General features: G+C 42.7%; 1 protein-coding gene across 3 annotated transcripts in view; it reads left to right on the top strand.

The window, feature by feature from the left end:
• The window catches only part of KLHL4 (kelch like family member 4), a 46618-nt gene that overhangs the window by 19541 nt on the left and 3880 nt on the right, over window positions 1-23197 (top strand). For all 3 annotated transcript variants that reach the window (XM_070759881.1, XM_070759882.1, XM_070759880.1), the window contains 9 exons: window positions 5451-5630; window positions 8549-8685; window positions 9699-9895; window positions 13009-13221; window positions 14364-14550; window positions 16079-16303; window positions 18276-18438; window positions 19428-19640; window positions 21997-22168. In XM_070759881.1, coding sequence (XP_070615982.1) covers window positions 5451-5630; window positions 8549-8685; window positions 9699-9895; window positions 13009-13221; window positions 14364-14550; window positions 16079-16303; window positions 18276-18438; window positions 19428-19640; window positions 21997-22168 — 1687 coding nt within the window. The remainder of the gene's footprint in view (window positions 1-5450; window positions 5631-8548; window positions 8686-9698; window positions 9896-13008; window positions 13222-14363; window positions 14551-16078; window positions 16304-18275; window positions 18439-19427; window positions 19641-21996; window positions 22169-23197) is intronic.

Below are 23197 nucleotides of genomic sequence, written 5' to 3'. Positions count from 1 at the left end.
TCAATCAAGACTCAATCAATGAAAACTGAATCCATCAATCAGTGGGGACTCAATCAATCAATCAACCAATGGATATTCAATCAATCTATCAAGACTTAATCCATCAATCTCAATCAATGAAGACACAATCAGTCAATCAAGACTCAATCAATGAAAACTGAATCCATCAATCAGTGGGGACTCAATCAATCAATCAATCAATCAATCAATCAATGGAGACTCAATCACTCAATCAATGAAGACTCACTCAATGATGACTTAATCAATCAAACAATGGAGACTCAATGGAGACTTAAGGTTTGGCAGGGTGTTACAAACTAGATGTTGCTGAACATGTAGAGAGTGATTTTCATAACTTCATGGGTGCATCTAACCAAGATTTGGTTTACATGGCAAGAGAAGTATTTTCTTCTTGACTTTATGTTAGGGGTCTCTCTCTCTCTGTGTCACCTTCTCCCTCTTTCCCTCTGTTTCTTCTGCATTCCCTTCTATAGTTGGCATCCTTCTCCTCTCTCTTCCACAATGTCATCTTTTGACAGCAAATCCAGCCTTCGGCATAATCGAGAGAACAGCCTGAAAGGTATTATCAGGACAGCAAGTTGCTTTTCCAATGAGGCTGTTTCTACGGAAACCACCGTTTCTAATTATGGTGGGCCTTTCTGACAGCTCATGCAAGATGACACATCACTTTGGAGGTGTGCAACATGCCGCACACGTTCTCAGCATCTTCTCTGGTTAGTGCTCAATTACCCGTGCCCACAACAGTTTTTGGAAGGAGGCTCTTGATATGACAATGGTGACATCCGTACAAATGTTGCGTGATGGAACCTTAGTTGTACATGCTAAGCATGTGGGTGCAAGTAGTTCTGCATGCCTTACAACCAGAAGTCTGTGGCGAAGGGATCAAATGGGAATATGCGTTCAATGTGCTAGGAAATTCCAAATTTTAGTACAAAATACAGTACATCTGTCAACTTGACTTCAAATCCTGTTGGAAACAAATATCCATCTGGTTCAGTTCCAAATGGAAAGAAAGACACTAGGAACACATAGACTGAAACAGAACCACCAAGCACTTGTTATTATGGGCAGCTAACCACATAGAGTACAAAGTGAGGGTTTTAGTGGGTGTATATATATATATACACATAGTAAAATACATGATGAAGGTTATAGAGGAGATACTCATAGTAAAATATATCTAAGAAATAATAGAAAAGAAGATATAGTAATAGAACTATATCAATGAAAGAATAGAACAAGAGATATAGGAATAGAAGAAAGGTATAGGAGATATAGGAGAGCAATAGCACAGGGGACGGAAGGCACTCTAGTGCACTTGTACTCGCCCCTTACTGACCTCTTAGGAATCTGGATAGGTCAACCATAGATAATCTAAGGGTAAAGTGTTGGGGGTTTGGGGATGATACTATGGTAATGAGTTCCAAGCTTCGACAACTCGGTTACTGAAGTCATATTTTTTACAGTCAAGTTTGGAGCGGTTAATATTAAGTTTAAATCTTTTGTGTGCTCTTGTGTTGTTGTGTTTGAAGCTGAAGTAGTCGCCGACAGGCAGGAAGTTGCAGCATATGATCTTGTGGGCAATACTTAGATCATGTTTAAGGCGTCTTAGTTCTAAACTTTCTAGGCCCAGGATTCTGAAATCAAATTTACACGGGCCTGATTTTCTTTAGAAAATCTATTCCCACTCTCTTTTTTTTTTAAAAAAAAGGATATTTCTCAGTTGAAAAGCAGACATAGAATCCAAGCAAATGTGGAAACGCATTTTGCTACGCAAACCAGTCTCCTGGTCTTCATTTTTGCCATTGATTGGGGGAGTCATTTTCTTGTAATCATTCTTACCTAAATCAGATATTAAAATGTATAAGCAATTACAAAACTAAAGAAGATTAATTGCAAAAGCAATTATAATAGAGCAGCTGGGTGAACAATTACTGAATCTTGCATAATTAGATCAGTAGCGCACAGCAATTGCAAATAAATCAGATTTTTCAGGCCCCAGCTTTTCTGTTTCGGATTGGTACAATGGGTCCCAAGTTGCAATCATTCTTTTGCATTTTGAAACCTTCTGACTTGGGCAACTAATCAAACCATAATTGGCTATTTACCTGACAAACCAAGCAGATTATTCGAGCTGCACAGCGGCTGGGACAATTTAATTTATTATCATGTATGTGGAGGCATGCCTCCTGAGATATTTGAATGCATAATGAGAGGTTCTTCATCAGGTCACAATTATCCAATCCTTTCAAATACTTCATCAAAATTACCTTTGCAAGAAAGGAATATCATGGGAATCCTCGAGGGTCGACTACTGTAATGCTCTCTACATGGGGCTACCTTTGAAAAGTGTTCGGAAACTTCAGATCGTGCAGAATGCAGCTGCGAGAGCAATCATGGGCTTCCCCAAATATGCCCATGTAACACCAACACTCCGCAGTCTGTATTGGTTGCTGATCAGTTTCCGGTCACAATTCAAAATGTTGGTTATGGCCTATAAAGCCCTTCATGGCACTGGACCAGATTATCTCTGGGACCGCCTTCTGCTGCACGAATCCCAGCGACCAGTTAGGTCCCACAGAGTGGGTCTTCTCTGGGTCCCGTCAACTAAACAATGTCGCTTGGCGGGACCCAGGGGAAAAGCCTTCTCTGTGGCAGCCCCGGCCCTCTGGAACCAACTCCCCCCAGAGATTAGAATTGCCCCCACCCTCCTCGCCTTTCGTAAGCTGCTTAAAACCCACCTCTGCCACCAGGCATGGGGGAATTGAGATACTCTTTCCCCCTAGGCCTTTACAATTTTATTCATGGTACATCTGTATGTATGTTTGGTTTTTATAATAATGGGTTTTTAACTGTTTTTAGTATTGGATTATTATTATATGCTGTTTTATTATTGTTGTTAGCCGCCCCGAGTCTGCAGAGAGGGGTGGCATACAAATTCAATAATAAAATAAAATAAAATAAAATAAAATAAAATAAAATAAAATAAAATAAAATAAAATAAAATAAAATAAAATAAAATAAAATAAAATAAAATAAAATATAAAATAAAATAAAATAAAATAAAATAAAAAATAAAACAAAATAAAATAAAATAAAATAATAAAATAAAATAATAAAATAAAATAAAATAAAAAATAAAATAATAAAAAAAAATAAAAAAATAAAAATAAAAATAAAAAATAATAATAAAAGTAAAATAAATAAAATAAAAATAATAATAAATAAATAAATATGCCAGTTGATTCCTCCAGGAGATCTCCTGGACTCTCCAAGAAGCCTTGTTAAAATTCTGCAAAGAATGTTGTCCATTGTATCTCATCAAAAATGTGTGAAAATGTGATGGTCTCCTTTGAGTTCTCAGGAGACTTCATGTAACCTGCAAGAGATCTGATTTTTGTCAACTTACAGGGACTTAGTCAAACTATTGGCAACTCCAAATCTCAACCAACAAATGCATGTGCGGTGGGCAACTTGTGGGGGTGTGCACATGTGGGGGGGGGGAGGGAAGGGGTGTGGTATTGTACACACGTGTTAGCACACCCCCACACGCTCCTTTTGGCAAGTGAACCAAAATAGGTTTGCCATCGCTGTCCTAGTGCTGCAACGTCCTGCCTGTCAAAGGCTACTCCAGCTTCAACCACAACAACACAAGAGCCCACAACAGCTACAAGCTTAATATTAACCGCTCAAGTCTGAACTTGACTGTAAAAAACCCCGACTTTAGTCATCGAGTTGTCGAAGCATGGAATTCACTACCGGACTCTGTAGTATCATCCCCTAACCCCCAACACTTGACCCTTAGACTATCCGCGGTTGACCTCACCAAGTTCCTAAGAGGTCAGTAAGGGGCGTACATAAGTGCACCAGAGTGCCTTCTGTCCCTTGTCCTATATCTGGGACCGCCTTCTGCCGCACGAATCCCAGCGACCGGTTAGGTCCCACAGAGTTGGCCTTCTCTGGGTCCCGTCGACTAAACAATGTCATTTGGCGGGACCTAGGAGAAGAGCCTTCTCTGTGGCGGCCCCAACCCTCTGGAACCAGCTCCCCCCGGAGATTAGAACTGCCCCCACCCTCCTTGCCTTTCGTAAAGTTTTTAAGACCCATCTCTGCCGTCAGGCATGGGGGAACTGAGACATCTCCCCCGGGCCTATACAGTTTATACATGGTATGTTTGTGTGTATGTTTGCTTTCAATAATGGGTTTTTTTAGTGTTTTTTAAATTATTAGATTTGTTCTTACATTGTCTTTGTTATTGTTGTGAGCCGCCCCGAGTCTACGGAGAGGGGTGGCATACAAATCTAATAAATAATAATAATAATAATAATAATAATAATAATAATAATAATAAATAATAATATCTCCTATATCTTCTCTTCTATACCTATATCTTCTTCTGCTATTCTCTCATAGTTATATTTCACTCCTTTATTTTCTCCTCTATTGCCCCTTTAATACATTCTTCCTGACTATATCCTCTATAACTCTCATTGTGTATTATTGTGTACAGTGTTCCCTCGATTTTCGCGGGTTCGAACTTCGCGGATAGCCTATACCACGGTTTTTCAAAAAATATTAATTTAAAAATACTTTGCGGTTTTTTCCCTATACCACGGTTTTTTCCATCCGATGATGTCATATGTCATCGCCAAACTAATAATTTTTGCAAATAAATAACAAAAAAATAATAATTATTGTTAATAAATAATTATGTTTATAAATATCAGGATCACTATTCAATGGTGAGTACCAGTCATAATGGTGAGTAAATGGTTGTTAAGGGAATGGGAAATGGTAATTTAGGGGTTTAAAGTGTTAAGGGATGGCTTGGGATACTGTCCATAGCCAAAAATGGTGTACAGTAGTCCCTCACCTATCGCTGGTGTTACGTTCCAGACCTGGCCACAATAGGTGAAATCCGCGATGTGGAATTTATCGACTGATAGTACTTATTTAAGTATTTATATTGTAATTGTTTGGTAAGTTTTCATTGTTTTAAGTGTTTATAAACCCTTCCCACACAGTATTTATTTTAGATACAGTATTTAAATACAGTATTTACAATTTTAGATATATATTTTTTTTAAAAAAACTGCCGATCGAGTTCGGCGGGCTGTTTAAATCTGCCGATTGACTTCCTCAGAAACCCGCAATGAAGGGAAGCCGCAGTAGGTGAAGCGCGGTATAGCGAGGGACTACTCTATTTACTTCCGCATCTCTACTTCGCGGAAATTCGACTTTCGCGGGCGGTCTCGGAACGCATCCCCCGCGGAAATCGAGGGAACACTGTATTGGACAAAACAAATAAAAAAAATAAAAGCATTAATTCTAGGGGAACCTCATTAATCTACCTCCTGGATCGCTGAAAGTGGCAATTTCCCTAAGCAGCAATTACCTTGTTAAAAGCAAGTTCATTTCCTCGTTAACAGGCTATCGGTGAGCAGCTGCACCTCCTCCTCTACGGGGGTGAACGGTAACGGAGCTGATACCTGTTTCCATTCTGCAAACCACGCCGAGCAAACCTTCCGCAAGATGGAGAACTACCTGCAGCAGAAGCAACTCTGCGATGTCCTTCTCATTGCCGGAGACCACAAGATCCCTGCTCACAGGTAGGTGTTTTGTCCCTTCCTCCCATATCCCACAGCAGGGGTAGGCAAAGTTGGCTCTTCTATGACATGTGGACTTCAACTCCCAGAATTCCTGAGCTAGCATGGTGGGCTCAGGAATTCTGGGAGTTGAAGTCCACACGTCGTAGAAGAGCCCACTTTGCTTACCCCTGTCCTAGAGGAAACATCTGCGGGTTCAGATAATATGGAATTAAGATTGCTGTACAAGTTTTGGAAATGGATGAGACCACTGCAGGAGTGGTGGGTTACTACTGGTTTGCCTTGGGTTGGGTGAATTGGTAGAGGCAGCAGGAGGAGGCTTTGCCCACCCACATGTCATCAAAACTTTCTTTGCATGAGAAGGTTCTGTGCAAGCACAAAAGCATTGTGCACTCCTGTTCTCGAATCTGGTAGCAAAGGTGAGACAAACCCTAGATCCACAGGTGAAACGTTCAGGTTCTTCACTTTAGTGTGTTCTACCTCTTGTACAACAATGTCCTCAGACTTCCTGCCTTCCATCTCTCTTCTTCTTCTCTCTCTCTCCCTCCTCCCATCTCTCCCTCTCTGTCTCTGTCTGTCTCTGTCTCTCTCTTAATCTCTCTCACTCACACACCTCTCTATCCAACCTATCTATCTCTATCATCTGTCTCTCTGTCTGCCTGCCTGCCTACCTGACTGCCTGCCTGCTTATCTCATCTTTCTCCCTCTCTCTCTCTCTCTCTCTCTCTCATATCTATCTATCTATCTATCTATCTATCTATCTATCTATCCATCCATCCATCCATCCATCCATCCATCTATCTATCTATCTAATTCTCTCTACCTACCTACCTCTCTCTCCCCCTCTTTCTCTCTCTCTCTCTTCTCTCTTTCTACCTCCCCCTCTCTCTCCTCTCTCTAATCTATCTATCTATCTATCTATCTATCTATCTATCTATCTATCATCTATCTATCTACCTACCTACCTACCTATCCTACCTACCTATCCTACCTACCCATCTACTAGCCGTCCATCCATCCATCCATCCATCCATCCATCCATCCATCCATCCACCCACTATGTATCTATCCATTTATGTCTTTCTATCCATGCTTCTATATCTATCTATCTATCTATCTATCTATCTATCTATCTATCTATCTATCTATCTATCTATCTATCTATCTATCTATCATCTATCTATCTATCTATCTATCTATCTATCTATCTATCTATCTATCTATCTATCTATCTGTTTGAAATTTAGTAAATTTATATACCCGTGTCCTCAAAGGCATCCCTAGTTGGTGAACAAGAATATATGATATTTTGTGCAGTGAGATCAAAGAACATTGGAATTAATCTTATTATAGTGTTCTAAAATAAGACCCGTAAGGACTGGAGACATACTTTAAAAGCCATTAGAAACACAAAGAAAATCTATTTTGTCACCATATCATTGGCTTGCCTGGCCTTCTGGCTATTCTGTAGAGAAAATCGCAACTAATCCAGCTGACTCTTTTGAAATCCCCACGCTATAAAACCTGTTTTTGTAACTAGCTTTCCAAATGGTAATAAATGACCCAAATGTCATTTACAAAATGAAAATTAGACCCACAAACCATAAAGTAAGTGTGCAAAGACAATAATGGTTTGCTTTGGCGCAAATATCCATCAAGTTCCAAATAGGGAGATTTTGAATATTTGGAATATCTAACTAGGTACTGTATCTCATTTACAAGGGGATTCATCTTTGTCTCTTTCTCCAGAAATTTGGTTTTTTTTAAAAAATTGAATACTGCTGCACTCTTTTCTCTAGACTTCAGGGATGTTAAACGCTGATGGTGAATCAATTAAACGTTGCTCCACTGACATTTCATTTGAATGTTAAACATTTTAAAGCAAGATAAACTCTCAATGAATGAGAATGCATGCTTCTGGCAGTATCAAGAGCAGATAGAAATAGCAATAGCCCTTAGACTTATATACCGCTTCATAGTGCTTTTACAGCCATCTCTAAACAGTTTACAGAACCTGCCTATTGCCCCCAACAATCTGGGTATTCATTTTACTCACCTCGGTGTTCTGTCGGGCTCTCTGGTAGAATCCTCCCAAAAATTCACAGGTACAAATTTCAGACACACACACGTTTGAAAATTCAAAACAATGTTCTTTATACCGAAAAATGCAAATAAACGAAGCCCTCTTTTTGTATAGCAAAGAGCACTCATCTCCAAACAAACTGGTAATTTGTACAAGTCCCTTATCAGTTCTGTGATACTTAGCTTGCAGCTGTGAAGCAATTCACAGTCCTTCTTCTTTCACAAAGTGAAACACACTTTGCTCTGGTTTAGGTTCAAAGCGGGGAAAAATCAGCACACAAAAGGTCAAAGTCAGTAAAGCAGTCACGAAAAACAGATAATCCTCCACAATGGCCAAACCCACAGGCTGCTCTTTATAGCAGCCTCACTAATGACCACAGCCCCACCCAAACACAGGTGGCCTCATTTTCTTTGATAATAATCTCTCAGTTGTTGTTGCCTATGCATCGCTCTCCGCATGCGTGGCTGTATCATTAACTCTTGTTCTGAATCCAAGGAGGAGCTAGATAATTGATCTCCTTCTGAGCTGTCTGCCACACTCTCCTCCTCCCTGTCACTCATGTCTTCTTGGTCAGAGGAGCCTTCATCATCAGATTCCACCAGGGGCAAAACAGGCCTGCAGCATGTGGATGTCTCCCCCACATCCACAGTCCTTGGAGCAGGAGCTGGGCCAGAGCTAACCACAACACCTCGGAAATATAGAAGGCTGAGTCAACTTTGAACCGGTCAAGGATCGAACTGTTGACAGTCGGCAGAGTTGGCCTGCAGTACTGCCTTCTAACCACTGCACCGCCATGGCTCCTACCATTTCTTTTATTTTTTATTTTTTTTGGGATCAGGCTGGTTCTGAGCGCTGTGTCCGATTATTTTGCGGCAATGTTCACCAACGACGTCCGTGAAGCAAAACAAGAGGAAGTCAAAATGGAAGGGGTGGACCCAGATGCCCTGAAAGACCTTGTGCTCTACGCCTACACAGGTAAGTTCTCAACTAGCTTCCATATGAAGTCTTCCCCAGGTTTCCTTGTTTCAGGGTGTCCAGCAAACCTGGAAACAGGGAAATCAGGGAATTATCAGGGAAATCGGCTCGTGTGGCTGCAATTTGGCCTAGCTGCAGTCTCCAAACGTTCTTTAAAGGTAGCCCTTGAGGGAATTCTGTTGGGTGGGAAGCAGAGTTCTTATAGATGACTACAAAAGGAGTTTGTAGGTTCTACTACCCTTGTGCAATCATTCCCCTAGCGGGAGAATAGCATCCCCCTATTCTCGAGTAGGCACGTTTTACTTAAGATCTTCGTTCTACTTCAGCTAGTTGGGGTTCACCAATCATCTTCCCATGAAGCTCAAAAACACGACCCAAGAAATCCTAAAGCTGACATAACTTAGCTTTGGCCAATCGACCAGGATGAGGAAGATAGACATTCAGTAAATATTTGACACACATCCAATAAAGTTGTTGGCTTAATACTTGAGGTCACGACAGGCTAAATGGATTTAGAAGGATTGCTGAAAAATGTGTTAATGCTTTTGTCAAGATTGCTCAAACCAAGCTTAGCTGGTTGGCAAATATTGTTGATCTGATTAACAACACCCTGAAAACTTGGGGAGGTGGGGGGTTAAAGTAAACCTAAGTTATCCCTATATCTCATGACCTTCCACACTTCTCAGGATCAGAAGACATTTTTAGAAATGCTATTCATTTTTTACGCTCTTTCTTTCTTTCTCTCCCCTTCCTTCCTCCCTTCCCTCCTTCCTTTCTCTCTCTCTTTTCTCTCTCCCTTTCCTTCCTTCCCTTCCTCCTCTTTCTCTCTTTCTCTCTCCCTCCCTCCACCCTCCTTCCTTCCCTCTCTCCTCCTCTATTTCCCCTTCCTCCCTTCCTCCCTCCCTCTCTCCCTTCTTTCCTTCCCTCCCTTTATCTTCTTCTCTCCCCCTCCTCCCTCCCTCCCTCTCTCTTTCTATCTTTTTCTTTTTTAAAAATTGAACCCCCCCCCCCAGGCATGCTGGAGCTCAAAGAAGACACCATTGAGAGCTTGTTGGCTGCTGCCTGCCTTCTCCAACTTTCACCGGTCATTGAGGTCTGCTGCAATTTTCTCATGAAGCAACTTCATCCTTCAAACTGCTTGGGAATCCGGTCCTTTGGAGATGCTCAAGGATGCTCCAAACTCTTACAAGTGGCCCATGTCTACACTATGGTAAGGAGGGGGACTCAGTCCCTACATTCACTGCTTGACAAGACCTTGTGCTGGAGCTGCCTTGGAAGAGGAATAAGAAGAGAAGAATAACAGAAACCCAGAGTTGGAAGAGACCTTGGACGTCTTCTAATCCAACACCCTGTTCAGGCAGGAAACCCTGTACCATCTCACACAATTGCTTTTCTTCTTCTTCTTCTTCTTCTTCTTCTTCTTCTTCTTCTTCTTCTTCTTCTTCTTCTTCTTCTTCTTTTTTCTTTTTCTTCTTCTCCTCCTCCTCCTCCTCCTCCTCCTCCTCCTCTTCCTCTTCTTCTTCTTCTCTTCTTCTTCTTCTTCTTCTTCTTCTTCTTCTCCTCTTCTTCTTCTTCTTCTCTTCTTCTTCTCTTCTTCTTCTCTTCTTGTCTTCTTCTTCCTCCTCTTCCTCCTTCTCCTCCTCTTCTTCTTCTTCTTCTTCTTCTCCTTTTCTCCTCCTCCTCCTTCCTCCTCCTCCTCCCCCTCCCCTTCCTCCTCCTCCTCCTCCTCCTCTTCTTCTTCTTCTTCTTCTTCTTCTTCTTCTTTAAAAATAGTCCTTATTAATTATTTACATTAAGAAAAATACACAAACACCATAAAACCGACAAAGAGAAGAACAAAAACACAGACATATAAATATCATTGTTCGTAATTACAGTTATATATCAAGTCTTAAACACTCAACCATTTACACATTTGCCAACCAACCCCTTGGCATTATTGCTACAGCTTTTTAAAACTTTATTTAATTTCATCAGCCTACTAGTTTTACACTGCTATGTTATATATTGTTTGCTTAAACTTCTTGGTGGCTGCCCCAGAGGTTAAATCTACTTCCTTTTCCTACCGGTTCGGAAGAGTGTACTTTGTGAGCACAAGCACGGGCCATAGTCGCGCATGCTTTTTCACCCTCTGCGCATATGGAGAAGACTTTTCCCATGTGCAGAGGGTTAAAAATAAGAACGTGGTAATATCTGGGCGGGTGAGTGGAGCCTCATTCTGCTGACGCTACCGGTTCTCCAAACCAACGGTGGGTGCCGCTACCAATTCTTCTGAATCAGGGTAGGATACACGCAGCAATGGGCTGCTCCTGGTGCGGGCCACTCTATAGAGTGGTAGTAAATTCTGGGATGCGTGTGCAGTTGTGCAACACTGGCTGGCATGCGCACGCCCCCATGTGACATTTCCACATGTTTCCAAAGCCAAATTTTGCTTGAGGATTTTATTTATTTATCCATCCATTCATCCATCCATCCATCCATCTATCTATCTAACTAGCTAACAACAGCAATAAACAACAGCAAAAAAACACAGCATGTAAATCCAATACTAAAACAGCTAAAAACCCTTATTGTAAAAACCAAACATACATACAGTTCCCCCATGCCTGACAGCAGAGGTGGGTTTTAAGGAGCTTACGAAAGTCGAGGAGGGTGGGGGCAATTCTAATCTCTGGGGGCAGTTGGTTCCAGAGGGCCGGGGCCGCCACAGAGAAGGCTCTTCCCCTGAGGCCCGCCAAATGACATTGTTTTGTTGACGGGACCCGGAGAAGGCCCACTCTGTGGAACCTAACCAGTCGCTGAGATTCGTGCGGCAGAAGGCGGTCTCATAGATACCCTGGTCCAGTGCCATGAAGGGATTTATAGGTGATGACCAACACTTTGAATTGTGACCGGAAACTGATCGGCAACCAATGCAGACTGCGGAGTGTTGGTGTAACATGGGCATACCTTGGGAAGCCCATGATTGCTCTCGCAGCTGCATTCTGCACGATCTGAAGTTTCCGAACACTTTTCAAAGGTAGCCCCATGTAGAGAGCGTTACAGTAGTCGAGCCTCACATGAGTGAGATTTCGGCAATTTTCACTGATTCTTTTGCTTCTGCACATATGCAGAAGCCAAAATATCAGTGAAAATAGCTGAAATCTTGCTTCCACGCATGTCCTCATGTGAAATTTGGCTTCTGCTCATGCACAGAAAGCCGAATCTCACACCCAGGTGTGCACCAGTAATGCCAGTGGCAGGCAGCCCTCCGCTGATGCATCGGTAGGATTCCACCCACTGGGCTGCCCCTTAGATATTGAAAAAGAGGGGCTGAGCCAGGAGCGAACAGGTCCAGATGTTATCCAAGCTCAAAGATTCCAGCAAGTGGTTTCCATTCCTCTTTAAAACTTTTTACTACTGATCTGGACTCTTTAACCGCTTCCTGCTGGCTTCCCCAGATAAAAATCACTTCCCATAAACAACCCAGTGCTATTTTTGAAGTTTGTAACAATTCTTCCCTGGCTTGTTTTTCTTTTTTAAAACATCACGAGAGGACAGGAAGGCATGAGGCCATCACCTCTTTTGTTACTCCCACCAAAGGCCCTTTTCTTGCATTTTTTTTAAAAAAAAATGAAAATGCATACTCAGCAAGTCGAGGCACTTAAGGAAAAAAGTAAGCGTCGCTGTACAGGATCGACAGCTGTTAGCGAGCCACTGCCTTTATATGCGGATAAGTCCTGAATATCTCCGGGACCGCCTTCTGCCGCATGAATCCCAGCGACCGGTTAGGTCCCACAGAGTTGGCCTTCTCCAGGTCCCATCGACTAAACAATGTCATTTGGCAGGACCCAGGGGAAGAGCCTTCTCTGTGGGGTCCCCGACCCTCTGGAACCAGCTCCCTTCGGAGATTAGAATTGCCCCCACCCTCCTTGCCTTTCGTAAACTCCTTAAAACCCACCTCTGCCGTCAGGCATGGGGGAATTGGTCCCGGAGGGAAGTGTTTTCAATAGGAAAGTGAACACAAGAACAAGAGGACACAATCTGAAGTTAGTTGGGGGAAAGATCAAAAGCAACATGAGAAAATATTATTTCACTGAAAGAGTAGTAGATCCTTGGAACAAACTTCCAGCAGTCGTGGTAGATAAATCCACAGTAACTGAATTTAAACATGCCTGGGATAAACATATATCCATTGTAAGATAAAATACAGGAAATAGTATAAGGGCAGACTAGATGGACCATGAGGTCTTTTTCTGCCGTCAGACTTCTATGTTTCTATGTTTCTATGGTTGTATTTTTTTAAAAGGCATTTAAATACCCTTTCTTTGTTGTCTTCTTAAGGAACACTTCACCGAAGTTATAAAGAACCAGGAGTTTCTGTTACTCCCGGTTGGCGAAATTGCGAAACTGCTTTCCAATGATGACATTAACGTCCCCGATGAAGAATCCATCTTCAAGGCGTTAATGATATGGGTCCAGCATGATTTAGACAGTCGGCAACAAGATCTCGGAATGCTTCTCTCTTATATAAGGTTGCCCCTTCTTCCTCCAGAGGTAGGTTCAAGGTGATATGCTAGGAATCTTCTCTAAATAGGTCCTTAATAATAACAACAGAGTTGAAAGGGACTTTGGATGTCTAACTTTGGATGTTATTTATTTAATTTTATTTTTATTTATTGATTTTGTCCAATACACAATGAGGGTTTTAGTGGGTATACACATAGTAAAATACACGATGAAGGCTATAGAGGATATACTCGTAGTAAAATATATCTAAGAAAGAATAGAAGAGAAGTTATAGGAACATATCAATGAAAGAATAGAAGAAGAGATATAGGAAGGTCTTAAGCATAAAACGTATCAGGAAAGACTTAATGAACTCAATCTGTATAGTCTGGAGGACAGAAGGGAAAGGGGGGGACATGATAGAAACATTTAAATATGTTAAAGGGTTAAATAAGGTCCAGGAGGGAAGTGTTTTTAATAGGAAAGTGAACACAAGAACAAGGGGACACAATCTGAAGTTAGTTGGGGGAAAGATCAAAAGCAACATGAGAAAATATTATTTTACTGAAAGAGTAGTAGATCCTTGGAACAAACTTCCAGCAGACGTGGTAGATAAATCCACAGTAACTGAATTTAAACATGCCTGGGATAAACATATATCCATCCTAAGATAAAATACAGAAAATAATATAAGGGCAGACTAGATGGACCATGAGGTCTTTTTCTGCCGTCAGACTTCTATGTTTCTAGGAATAGAAGAAGGGTATAGGAGATATAGGAGAGCAATAGGACAGGGGACGGAAGGCACTTTAGCGCACTTGTACCCGCCCCTTACTGACCTCTTAGGAATCTCGATAGGTCAACCGTAGATAATCTAAGGGTAAAGTGTTGGGGGTTTGGGGATGACACTATGGAGTCCGGTAATGAGTTCCACGCTTCGACAACTCGGTTACTGAAGTCATATTTTTTACAAGTCAAGTTTGGAGCGGTTAATATTAAGTTTAAATCTGTTGTGTGCTCTTGTGTTGTTGTGGTTGAAGCTGAAGTAGTCGCCGACAGGTTTTTAAGAAGATGTTATCCAACATCTTTCACAACTTCTGGAGGCAAGCCAATGGTGCTAATAAGGAATTGCTGATAGAAATGAATTCCTGATTCTTCCAGTATGAATAATAAGATTATGTTTTCTTCAGCTTTTAGCTGATCTGGAAAACAGCCCCATGTTCACAATTGATCTTCAGTGTCAGAAGCTCTTAATGGAAGCCATGAAATACCATCTTTTACCCGAAAGGAGATCAATGATGCAGAGTCCACGGACAAAACCCAGGAAGTCCACCGTTGGTTCTCTTTATGCTGTGGGGGGCATGGATGCCACTAAAGGTAAACCCCATCGTTTTCATCAAGTGGCTTCTGAGATGATATTTATCTGTCTATCTATCTATCTATCTATCTATCTATCTATCTATCTATCTATCTATCTATCTATCTATCTATCTATCTACCTACCTACCTACCTACCTACCTACCTACCTACCTATCTATCTATCTATTTGATTTTTATGCCGCCCTTCTCCTTAGACTCAGGGCGGCTTACAACATGTTAGCAATGGTACTTTTTTAACAGAGCTAGGCTATTGCCCCCACAATCCAGGTCCTCATTTTACCCACCTCGGAAGGATGGAAGGCTGAGTGAACTTTGAGCCGGTGATAAGATTTGAACCACTGACCTTCAGATCTACAAGTCAGCTTCAGTGGCCTGCAGTACAGCACTCTGCCTGCTGCGCCACCCCGGCTCATATATGGAGCTCAGATCAGGACAAATTATGTCACTTCTGTAATATCACTGAGCCAGTTCTATAAAATGTGGCATCTGAATGCTATATATCATCTACCAAAATTTGAAATGTTTTGTTTAAGAAGTCATTGAGGAAGGACTTACTACTGGGTTCAGAAAAATGTTTTAAGATCCCAAGATCCCACAATGTCTTACTTTTAGAGATGGGGGTTAAGTGGAGTTTGCGAGGAAGAGGAGGAGAAGGAGAGAACGAGGTGGAAGAAGAGGAGGAAGAAGAAGAGAGGGAAGAAGAAGAGAGAGAAAAGGAGAGAGAAGGAGAAGGGAAAGAGAGAGAAGCAGAGTGTGTGAGAGAGAAGGAGGGAGAGGGAGAGAAAGGGACAGAGAGAGAGACAGAGACAGAGAGAAAGAAATAGGGAGTGAGAGAGAAGGAGTGAGAGTGAGAGAAAGAGGGACACAATGAAAGAGAGTGACAGAGAGACAGAAGGAGAGAGAGAAGGAGGGGGAGAGAGAGGGGGAGAAAGAGAGAGAAGGGGACAGAGAGAGGGAGAAGGAGGCAAAGAGAAGGTGGGAGAGAGAAGAAGGGAGAGAGAGGAGGGAGAGAGAGAGAGAGAAGGAAGAGAGAGAGAAGGAGGGAGAGAGAAGGAAAGAGAGGAGGGAGAAAGAGAGAGAGAGAGAGACGGATAGAGATGGGGAAGAAAGAGAAGGTGGGAGAGAGAAGAAGGGAGAGAGAGGAGAGAGAGAAGGAAGAGAGAGAGAAGGAGGGAGAGAAGGTGGGAGAGAGAAGGAAAGAGAGGAGGGAGAAGGAGAGAGAGAGAGAGACGGAGAGAGATGGGGAAGAAAGAGAAGGTGGGAGAGAGAAGAAGGGAGAGAGAGGAGGGAGAGATAGAGAGAAGGAGGGAGAGAGAGTGAGAGAAAGGGGGACAGAGAGAGTGAGGCGAGAGCTCCACCTCTAGGCCACTGCACTACTCAAAGAATACCTGTATTTGCAGACTAAAATAATGCACAATTTTTTTTAAATGAGGAAGGCTTTAAAATAGCCAATTAAGGAATCATTGTAGGAACGTGATTTCCCATTTTTTTGGGGGGCTACTTTTCTATTTGCGTTTCCAACAGGCACCACCACCATTGAGAAATACGACTTGAGAACCAACAGCTGGATACAAATTGGGATGATGAGCGGACGGCGGTTGCAATTTGGAGTGGCTGTGATTGACAACAAGCTCTACGTGGTGGGCGGAAGAGATGGCTTGAGGACATCCAACACTGTGGAATGTTTCAACCCGACAACTAAAGTCTGGACTGTGATGCCCCCAATGTCAACTCATAGGCATGGATTAGGTAGGATGGAGGGACGGAACTGGGATTCATGGAGAAGTATATGAGAGATATAAGCAGTTCAGTGATGGCCTGCTACAGGAACAGTCAGGTGCTATGCTCTGGTAGCAAGACAGAGAGGGAGAGAGGGAGACAGAGAGACAAAGGCAGAAACAGAGAGAGAGAGAGAGAGAAACAGAGACAGAGAGACACACAGAGACAGAAACAGAGAGAGAGAAGCACACACAGAGAGACACAGAGACAGAAACAGAGAGATAGACAGAAACAGAGAGAGAGAGAGAAGCACACACAGAGAGAGACACAGAGACAGAAACAGAGATAGACAGAAACACACAGAGAGAAACAGAGAGAGAGAGAGAGAAGCACACATAGAGAGAGACACAGAGACAGAAACAGAAAGATAGACAGAAACAGATATAGAAAAACAGAGACAGAGAGAGATACAGAGACAGAAAGAGAGAGACAGAATCACAAACACAGAGAGAGACAGAAACACACACACAGAGAGAAACAGCAAGTGAGCGAGAAACACACACAGAGAGAAACACATACAGAGACACAGGGACAGAAAAAGAGAGACAGACAGAAACACACACAGAGAGAGAAAGAGAGACAGAGGGAGATACAGAGTCAAAAGAGAGAGAAAAACAGAGACAGAGAGAGACAGAAACACAGAGAGAGAGAGAAACAGAGAGAGAGAGAGAAACACACAGAGAGAAACAGAGACAGAGAGACACACAGAAACGCAGAGAGAGAAACAGAGACACAGAGAGAGACAGAAACACACACAGAGACAGAAACACACAGAGAGAAACAGAGACACACACAGAGAGAAACAGAGAGAGAAACAGCGAGAGACAGAGAGAGAGGGAAACAGACAGAAACACACACACAGAGAAACAAGGAGTATGTGTCAGAGACAGAGAAAGTTAGAGAGAGAGTCAGAAACAGAGACAGACAGACAGACAGAATGTCGGGGTTGACATTCTGACTTCTGATTTGGTATAAGCTTCAGCTGTTCAAGCAGGCCTGAATGTACTGAGGTCAGCTTATGAGAAAAACCAGAAGAAAGTCAGGAACCTATCATCCAAATAATTATAATTTCCTAAGTGAAGTGCTCCAAGAGCTCCCCTCCTTTATATACTGTATATATAAAAGGCAATTCACCCTTTCTTGTGTTTCTTATCCCAACCACCTCATGGTAGTGATTCTTTGTTTTGAGTGGATGGCCAAATTTAACGGCGTGTGTGAGAACTCCATCTGGCATCGGTGACTGGCCAGACAAATAATGAAGAATAATTTAAGATTTTGACCTTGGAACGGGCTAATAGTGAAGATGCTTATAGACGCATATTATTCAGCATTGTAGACTTCTTGCCGACTTCTTGGTTGGCAAGGAAGGCCGCGAAGATATTAAACAAATGTCCACTGCTTTTCTACACCCACTATTAAGAACATAAGGACATAAGAAGAGCCCTGCTGAATCAGGCCAAAGCCCTTCAAGTCCAGCATTCTGTGTCCTACAGTGGTCCACCAATTGTCCATGGGGATCTTGAGCAGAAAGAGAAGGCAAAACCCTCCCTTTCCCTTGACCCCCAACAAATAGTACTCAAGGGAATCCTGCCTGCCTCAACTAACATAGAGGTGGCACTTGGACATCCATTTCAATAACCACCGATACACTTGGCACCCATGAATCTGTCTAATCCTGCCTTGAAGCTATCCAGGCTGACAGCTGTCACGACCTCTTCTGGAAGGGAATTCCATAAACCAAGGACCTTCTGGGTGAAGAAATATTTCCCTTTATTTGTCCTCGCTTTCTTCCCTATGAGCTTGAGGGAGTGACCCCTCGTCCTAGTATTAGGTGATAGAGAAAATAATTTTTCTCTATCCACCTTTTCTATTCCATGCATGATTTTATACACTTCAATTAAGTGTAGTATCTATTGACCTGTCATTCACGCTTCATTCCAAGGGGTGGCAATGCTTGAAGGACCCATGTATGCTGTTGGTGGCCACGATGGATGGAGTTATCTAAACACAGTTGAACGATGGGACCCCCAGGCTCGGCAGTGGAATTACGTGGCAAGCATGTCAACTCCGCGGAGTACTGTTGGAGTTGCAGCTTTGAATAGCAAGTATGTGTGGCGGGTTTTCTCTTCAACCACCCAATGCATAAGCTGCTCTTATGTTGTATCTCGCTGGAAGCATTTCCTACTACTGTGACATTGTTTCCACCTTGGAATTATGAATCTGGTGAAGCGCTCCTGAAAGATGAAATGGAGGAATTTCTTACTGGTTAAGTAGATGTTTAGGTCTCTTTTGTACTCTTTCTTGGGTTCCCTTCTTCTAACTTTCTCCTTTCCCCTTGCATAGAACAGCGAGTAGTTCATTAAATGCGGCCTGCATTGGCTGCCAATTAGTTTCTGGTCACAATTCAAAGGGTTGGTAATGACCTATAAAGCCCTACATGGTATCGGACCAGAATACCTTTGGAGCCGTCTTCTGCTGCACGAATCCCAACGGCCGATAAGGTCCCACAGAGTTTGCCTTCTCCGGGTCCCATCGACTAAACAATGTCATCTGGTGGGACCCAGCGGAAGAGCCTTCTCTGTGGCAGCCCCGACCCTCTGGAATCAACTCCCCCAGGAAATTAGAACCGCCCCCACCCTCCTTGCCTTCTGTAAATTACTGAAGACCCACCTATGTCGCCAGGCATGGGGTAGTTGAGGTATCCCCAGACTAATATAGTTAAATGTATGGTATGACTGAGTTGTATGGTTTTAATGATATGGGTTTTTAGATGTTTTAAGTTTTGGATTTGTCATGTTTATCACTGTTGTGAGCCGCTCCGAGTCCTCGGAGAGGGGCGGCATACAAATCTAATAAATTATTATTATTATTATTAAAGTACTTTATTGCTCAACACGAATCTAGTCAGCTAAAGTTCAATATTAAATTGTTCAATATAGGGGTGAATGGATTTAAAGAGAGATTGTAATTAGACCATTGGTCGAAACAAAAGGATTCTAGGCCAATTACTCATTTAATTCCACCTCCAGTTCTGCTTTCTCCTTTCCTACAGTTAACTCTATCTGTCTTGTCCTCCTGCGATTTATTTTCATAGGTTGTACGCAGTTGGAGGGCGCGATGGGAGCTCCTGCTTGAAATCCATGGAGTGTTTCGATCCTCACACGAACAAATGGAGCATCTGCAACCCAATGTCGAAAAGGCGTGGAGGAGTCGGTGTGGCAACGTACAATGGGTTTCTCTATGCTGTTGGAGGCCACGACGCCCCTGCTTCAAACCACTGTTCGCGGCTTTCTGATTGTGTAGAAAGGTATGAGCTAGAGAGAGGAAAATATAAATGTGGGAATTGGGATTGGGCTACCGAACGTACCTGTTAGGCTAGATCTAGCTAGTTTCTAAATAAATCTACAGTTTAATGAAGCCATGATCCAGTTGGGCAACATTCAAGAGATTAGAAAATGAGAAAAACTACCCTGTTTCCCAGCGACCGGTTAGGTCCTACAGAGTTGGTCTCCTCCGGGTCCCGTCAACTAAACAATGTCATTTGGCGGGACCCAGGGGAAGAGCCTTCTCTGTGGTGGCTCCGACCCTCTGGAATCAGCTCCCTCCAGAGATTAGAACTGCCGCCACCCTCCTTGTCTTTCGCAAACTCCTTAAAACCCACCTCTGTCGTCAAGCGTGGGGGAACTGAAACATCTTCCCCTGCCTGTGTAGTTTTTTGTGCATGATATGACTGTATGTTTTTTATATAGTGATCCCTCGATTTTCGCGACCTCATTCTTCGCGAAACGCTATATCGCAATTTTTCCCACCCGATGGCGTCACTCTCTTCCTTCCTTTCTCATCTTTCTTTCTCTCTCTCTTTCTCTATCTTGCTTCTTCCTCTCTCACACTCTCTTCCTCCCTCTCTCATCTCTTTCTTTCCTTCTCTCTCTTTCTCTATCTCTCCCCCTCTTGCTGGCGGGCGGCGGGCGGGCGGCGGGCGGGCGGGCGAGCGGGGGCATCAGCGAGGAAGACCCAGGGAAGGTTCCTTCGGCCGCCCAGCAGCTGATCTGCTCGGCAGCGCAGCGAGGAGCCAAATCGGGGTTTCCCCTTTGCGTGGGCGGCGGGGAAACCCCGATCTTCGTCTGCTCGCTGCTGCTGCGCTGCCGAGCAGATCAGCTGCTGGGTGGCCGCAGCAGCAGCGAGCAGACGAAGATCGGGGTTTCCCCGCCGCCCACACAAAGGGGAAACCCGATTCGGCTCCTCGCTGTGCTGCCGAGCAGATCAGCTGCTGGGCGGCCGAAGGAACCTTCCCTGGGTCTTCCCCGCCGCCCACGCAAACTCCACCATCTGCGCATGCGCGGCCATGAAAAAAGGGCGCGCATGCGCAGATGGTGTTTTTACTTCCGCAATCCTACATCGCGAAAAATCGATTATCGCGAGGGGTCTTGGAACAGAACCCTCGCGATAATCGAGGGATCACTGTATTGGGGTTTCTTCTTTTTTAGACTTTTAAAATGTATTATTGTTATTTTAGATTCTAACTATTAGATTTGTCATTATATATTGTTTTTATCATTGCTATAAGCCGCCCCAATTCTACGGAGAGGGGCGGCATACAAATCTAATTAATAATAATAATAATAATAATAATAATAATAATAATAATAATAATAATAATAATAATAATAAAAGACATCCCCTGATAATAATCCCAATTGGGCTTTTGAATGCATGTCATTCCTTGGTCTTGAAAGCTTAGAACTACGACGCCTAAAACATGATCTAAGTATTGCCCACAAGATCATATGCTGCAACGTCCTACCTGTCAATGGCTACTTCAGCTTCAATCGCAACAACACAAGAGCACGCAACAGATTCAAACTTAATATTAATCGCTCCAAACCTGACTGTAAAAATATGACTTACATAACCAAGTTGTCGAAGCATGGAACACATTACCTGACTCAGTAGTGTCAACCCCTAACCCCAAACATTTTTCCCTTAGACTATCCACTATTGACCTCTCCAAGTTCCTTAGAGGTCAGTAAGGGGCGTGCATAAGTGCACCAGTGTGCCTTCCGTCCCCTGTCCAATTGTCTCTCCTTATCTCATTTATCTTTTCTTCCTTTCAAATTTGTTCACCTACACTTTTATATCTTTTCTTCTATTCATTTCTTTAGTTATATTACTACATATTCAATTCAATTCAATTCAATTTATTAGATTTGTGTGCTGCCCCTCTCCGAAGACTCGGGGCGGCTCACAACAACAATAAAAATAATATTCCAGAGAAAACAAATCTAATATTAAAAAGCACATAAAACTCTATTCTCTTCAATGTGTATTATGTATTGGACTAAATGAATGAATGAATGAATGAATGAATGAATGAATGAATGAATGTCATGATTGTATGATACAACGCTCTTGTTTTCTTCAATCTCCCTTCTGTGACTTTCTAAGCCAAAACTATCAAAACAAAGCCAATAGGAACGTTACGGCCATGAACCATGAGCGAATGTATCTGAGATACTTCGAAAAACCTTATGTCCACAGTAAAATACAATTAGGGGATGGATATCTTACTTTGGTAACAGCCATAAAAACAAACATTTTGTCCATCTGATTGAAGATGCTTTTATTGTTAGCCTCTGTTGACGTTGCCTTATAATGTTTTTTAGGTATGACCCCAAAACCGACACTTGGACCACTGTCGCACCTTTGAGTGTTCCTCGCGATGCTGTTGGGATTTGTACGCTTGGAGATCGATTGTACGCCGTCGGAGGCTACGATGGGCACACCTATTTGAACACCGTAGAATCGTATGATGCACAGAACAACGAATGGACAGAGGTAATTTCTTAGTTACTGCATTTCTGTTCTGGTTGCTGTACTGTTATGGATACACAGAACTGGTAGAAAAAAATTGATTTTTTTTTCTTTTTTTCCCTTCTGGGCTTTGAGTATGTTTTTTCCTATTGCAGTAAATGAGGTTGAGTGTGTATAATTTTAGAAGAGCTGTGCGTGCGTGTGTGAGTGTACATACACATATAGTTTGTATAGCAGATAATGTATATTTTTGTGTGTCTGTGGCACCGGACCAGATTATCTCAGGGACCGCCTTCTGCTGCACGAATCCCAGTGACCAGTTAGGTCCCACAGAGTGGGCCTTCTCCGGGTCCAGTCAACTAAACAATGTCGTTTGGCGGGACCCAGGGGAAGAGCCTTTTCTGTGGCGGCCCCGGCCCTCTGGAACCAACTCCCCGCAGAGATTAGAATTGCCCCCACCCTCCTTGCCTTTCGTAAGCTTCTGAAAACCCACCTCTGCCGCCAGGCATGGGGGAACTGAGATACTCTTTCCCCCTAGGCCTTTACAATTTTATGCATGGTATGTCTGTATGTATGTTTGGTTTTATAATAAGGGTTTTTTAGTTGTTTTAGTATTGGATTGTTACATGCTGTTTTTATTATTGTTGTTAGCCGCCCCAAGTCTGCGGAGAGGGACGGCATACAAATCTAATAACTAATAACTAACTAACTAACTAACTAACTAACTAACTAACTAACTAAACTAGCTAGCTAGCTAGCTAGCTAGCTAGCTAGCTAGGTAGCTAGCTAGCTAGCTAGCTAGCTAACTAACTAACTAACTAACTAACTAACTAACTAACTAACTAAATATGTATACATATTAATACATAGAATTAAATAGTATATTTTGGATGTTCAGCAATAGCAAATAGAGGGAAATTGTGTCTCTTTGAGGAATGAATCTGTGTACCAGCCAGCTGATTTACAGCTAATGTGGAGGCTCTCAGAGGGCATTTTCAGCCTCCGAAGGACCCTCAGGCGGCGTGAGAGGGCATTTTAGTCCCCCCTGGGCTC

The sequence above is a fragment of the Erythrolamprus reginae genome, chromosome 8 (genome assembly GCF_031021105.1).
Source record: "Erythrolamprus reginae isolate rEryReg1 chromosome 8, rEryReg1.hap1, whole genome shotgun sequence".
In the NCBI taxonomy this organism is placed as follows: domain Eukaryota; kingdom Metazoa; phylum Chordata; class Lepidosauria; order Squamata; family Dipsadidae; genus Erythrolamprus; species Erythrolamprus reginae.
The sequence above is the reverse complement of the archived record's forward strand: the minus strand, read 5'-3'. Positions and strand labels throughout refer to the sequence as shown.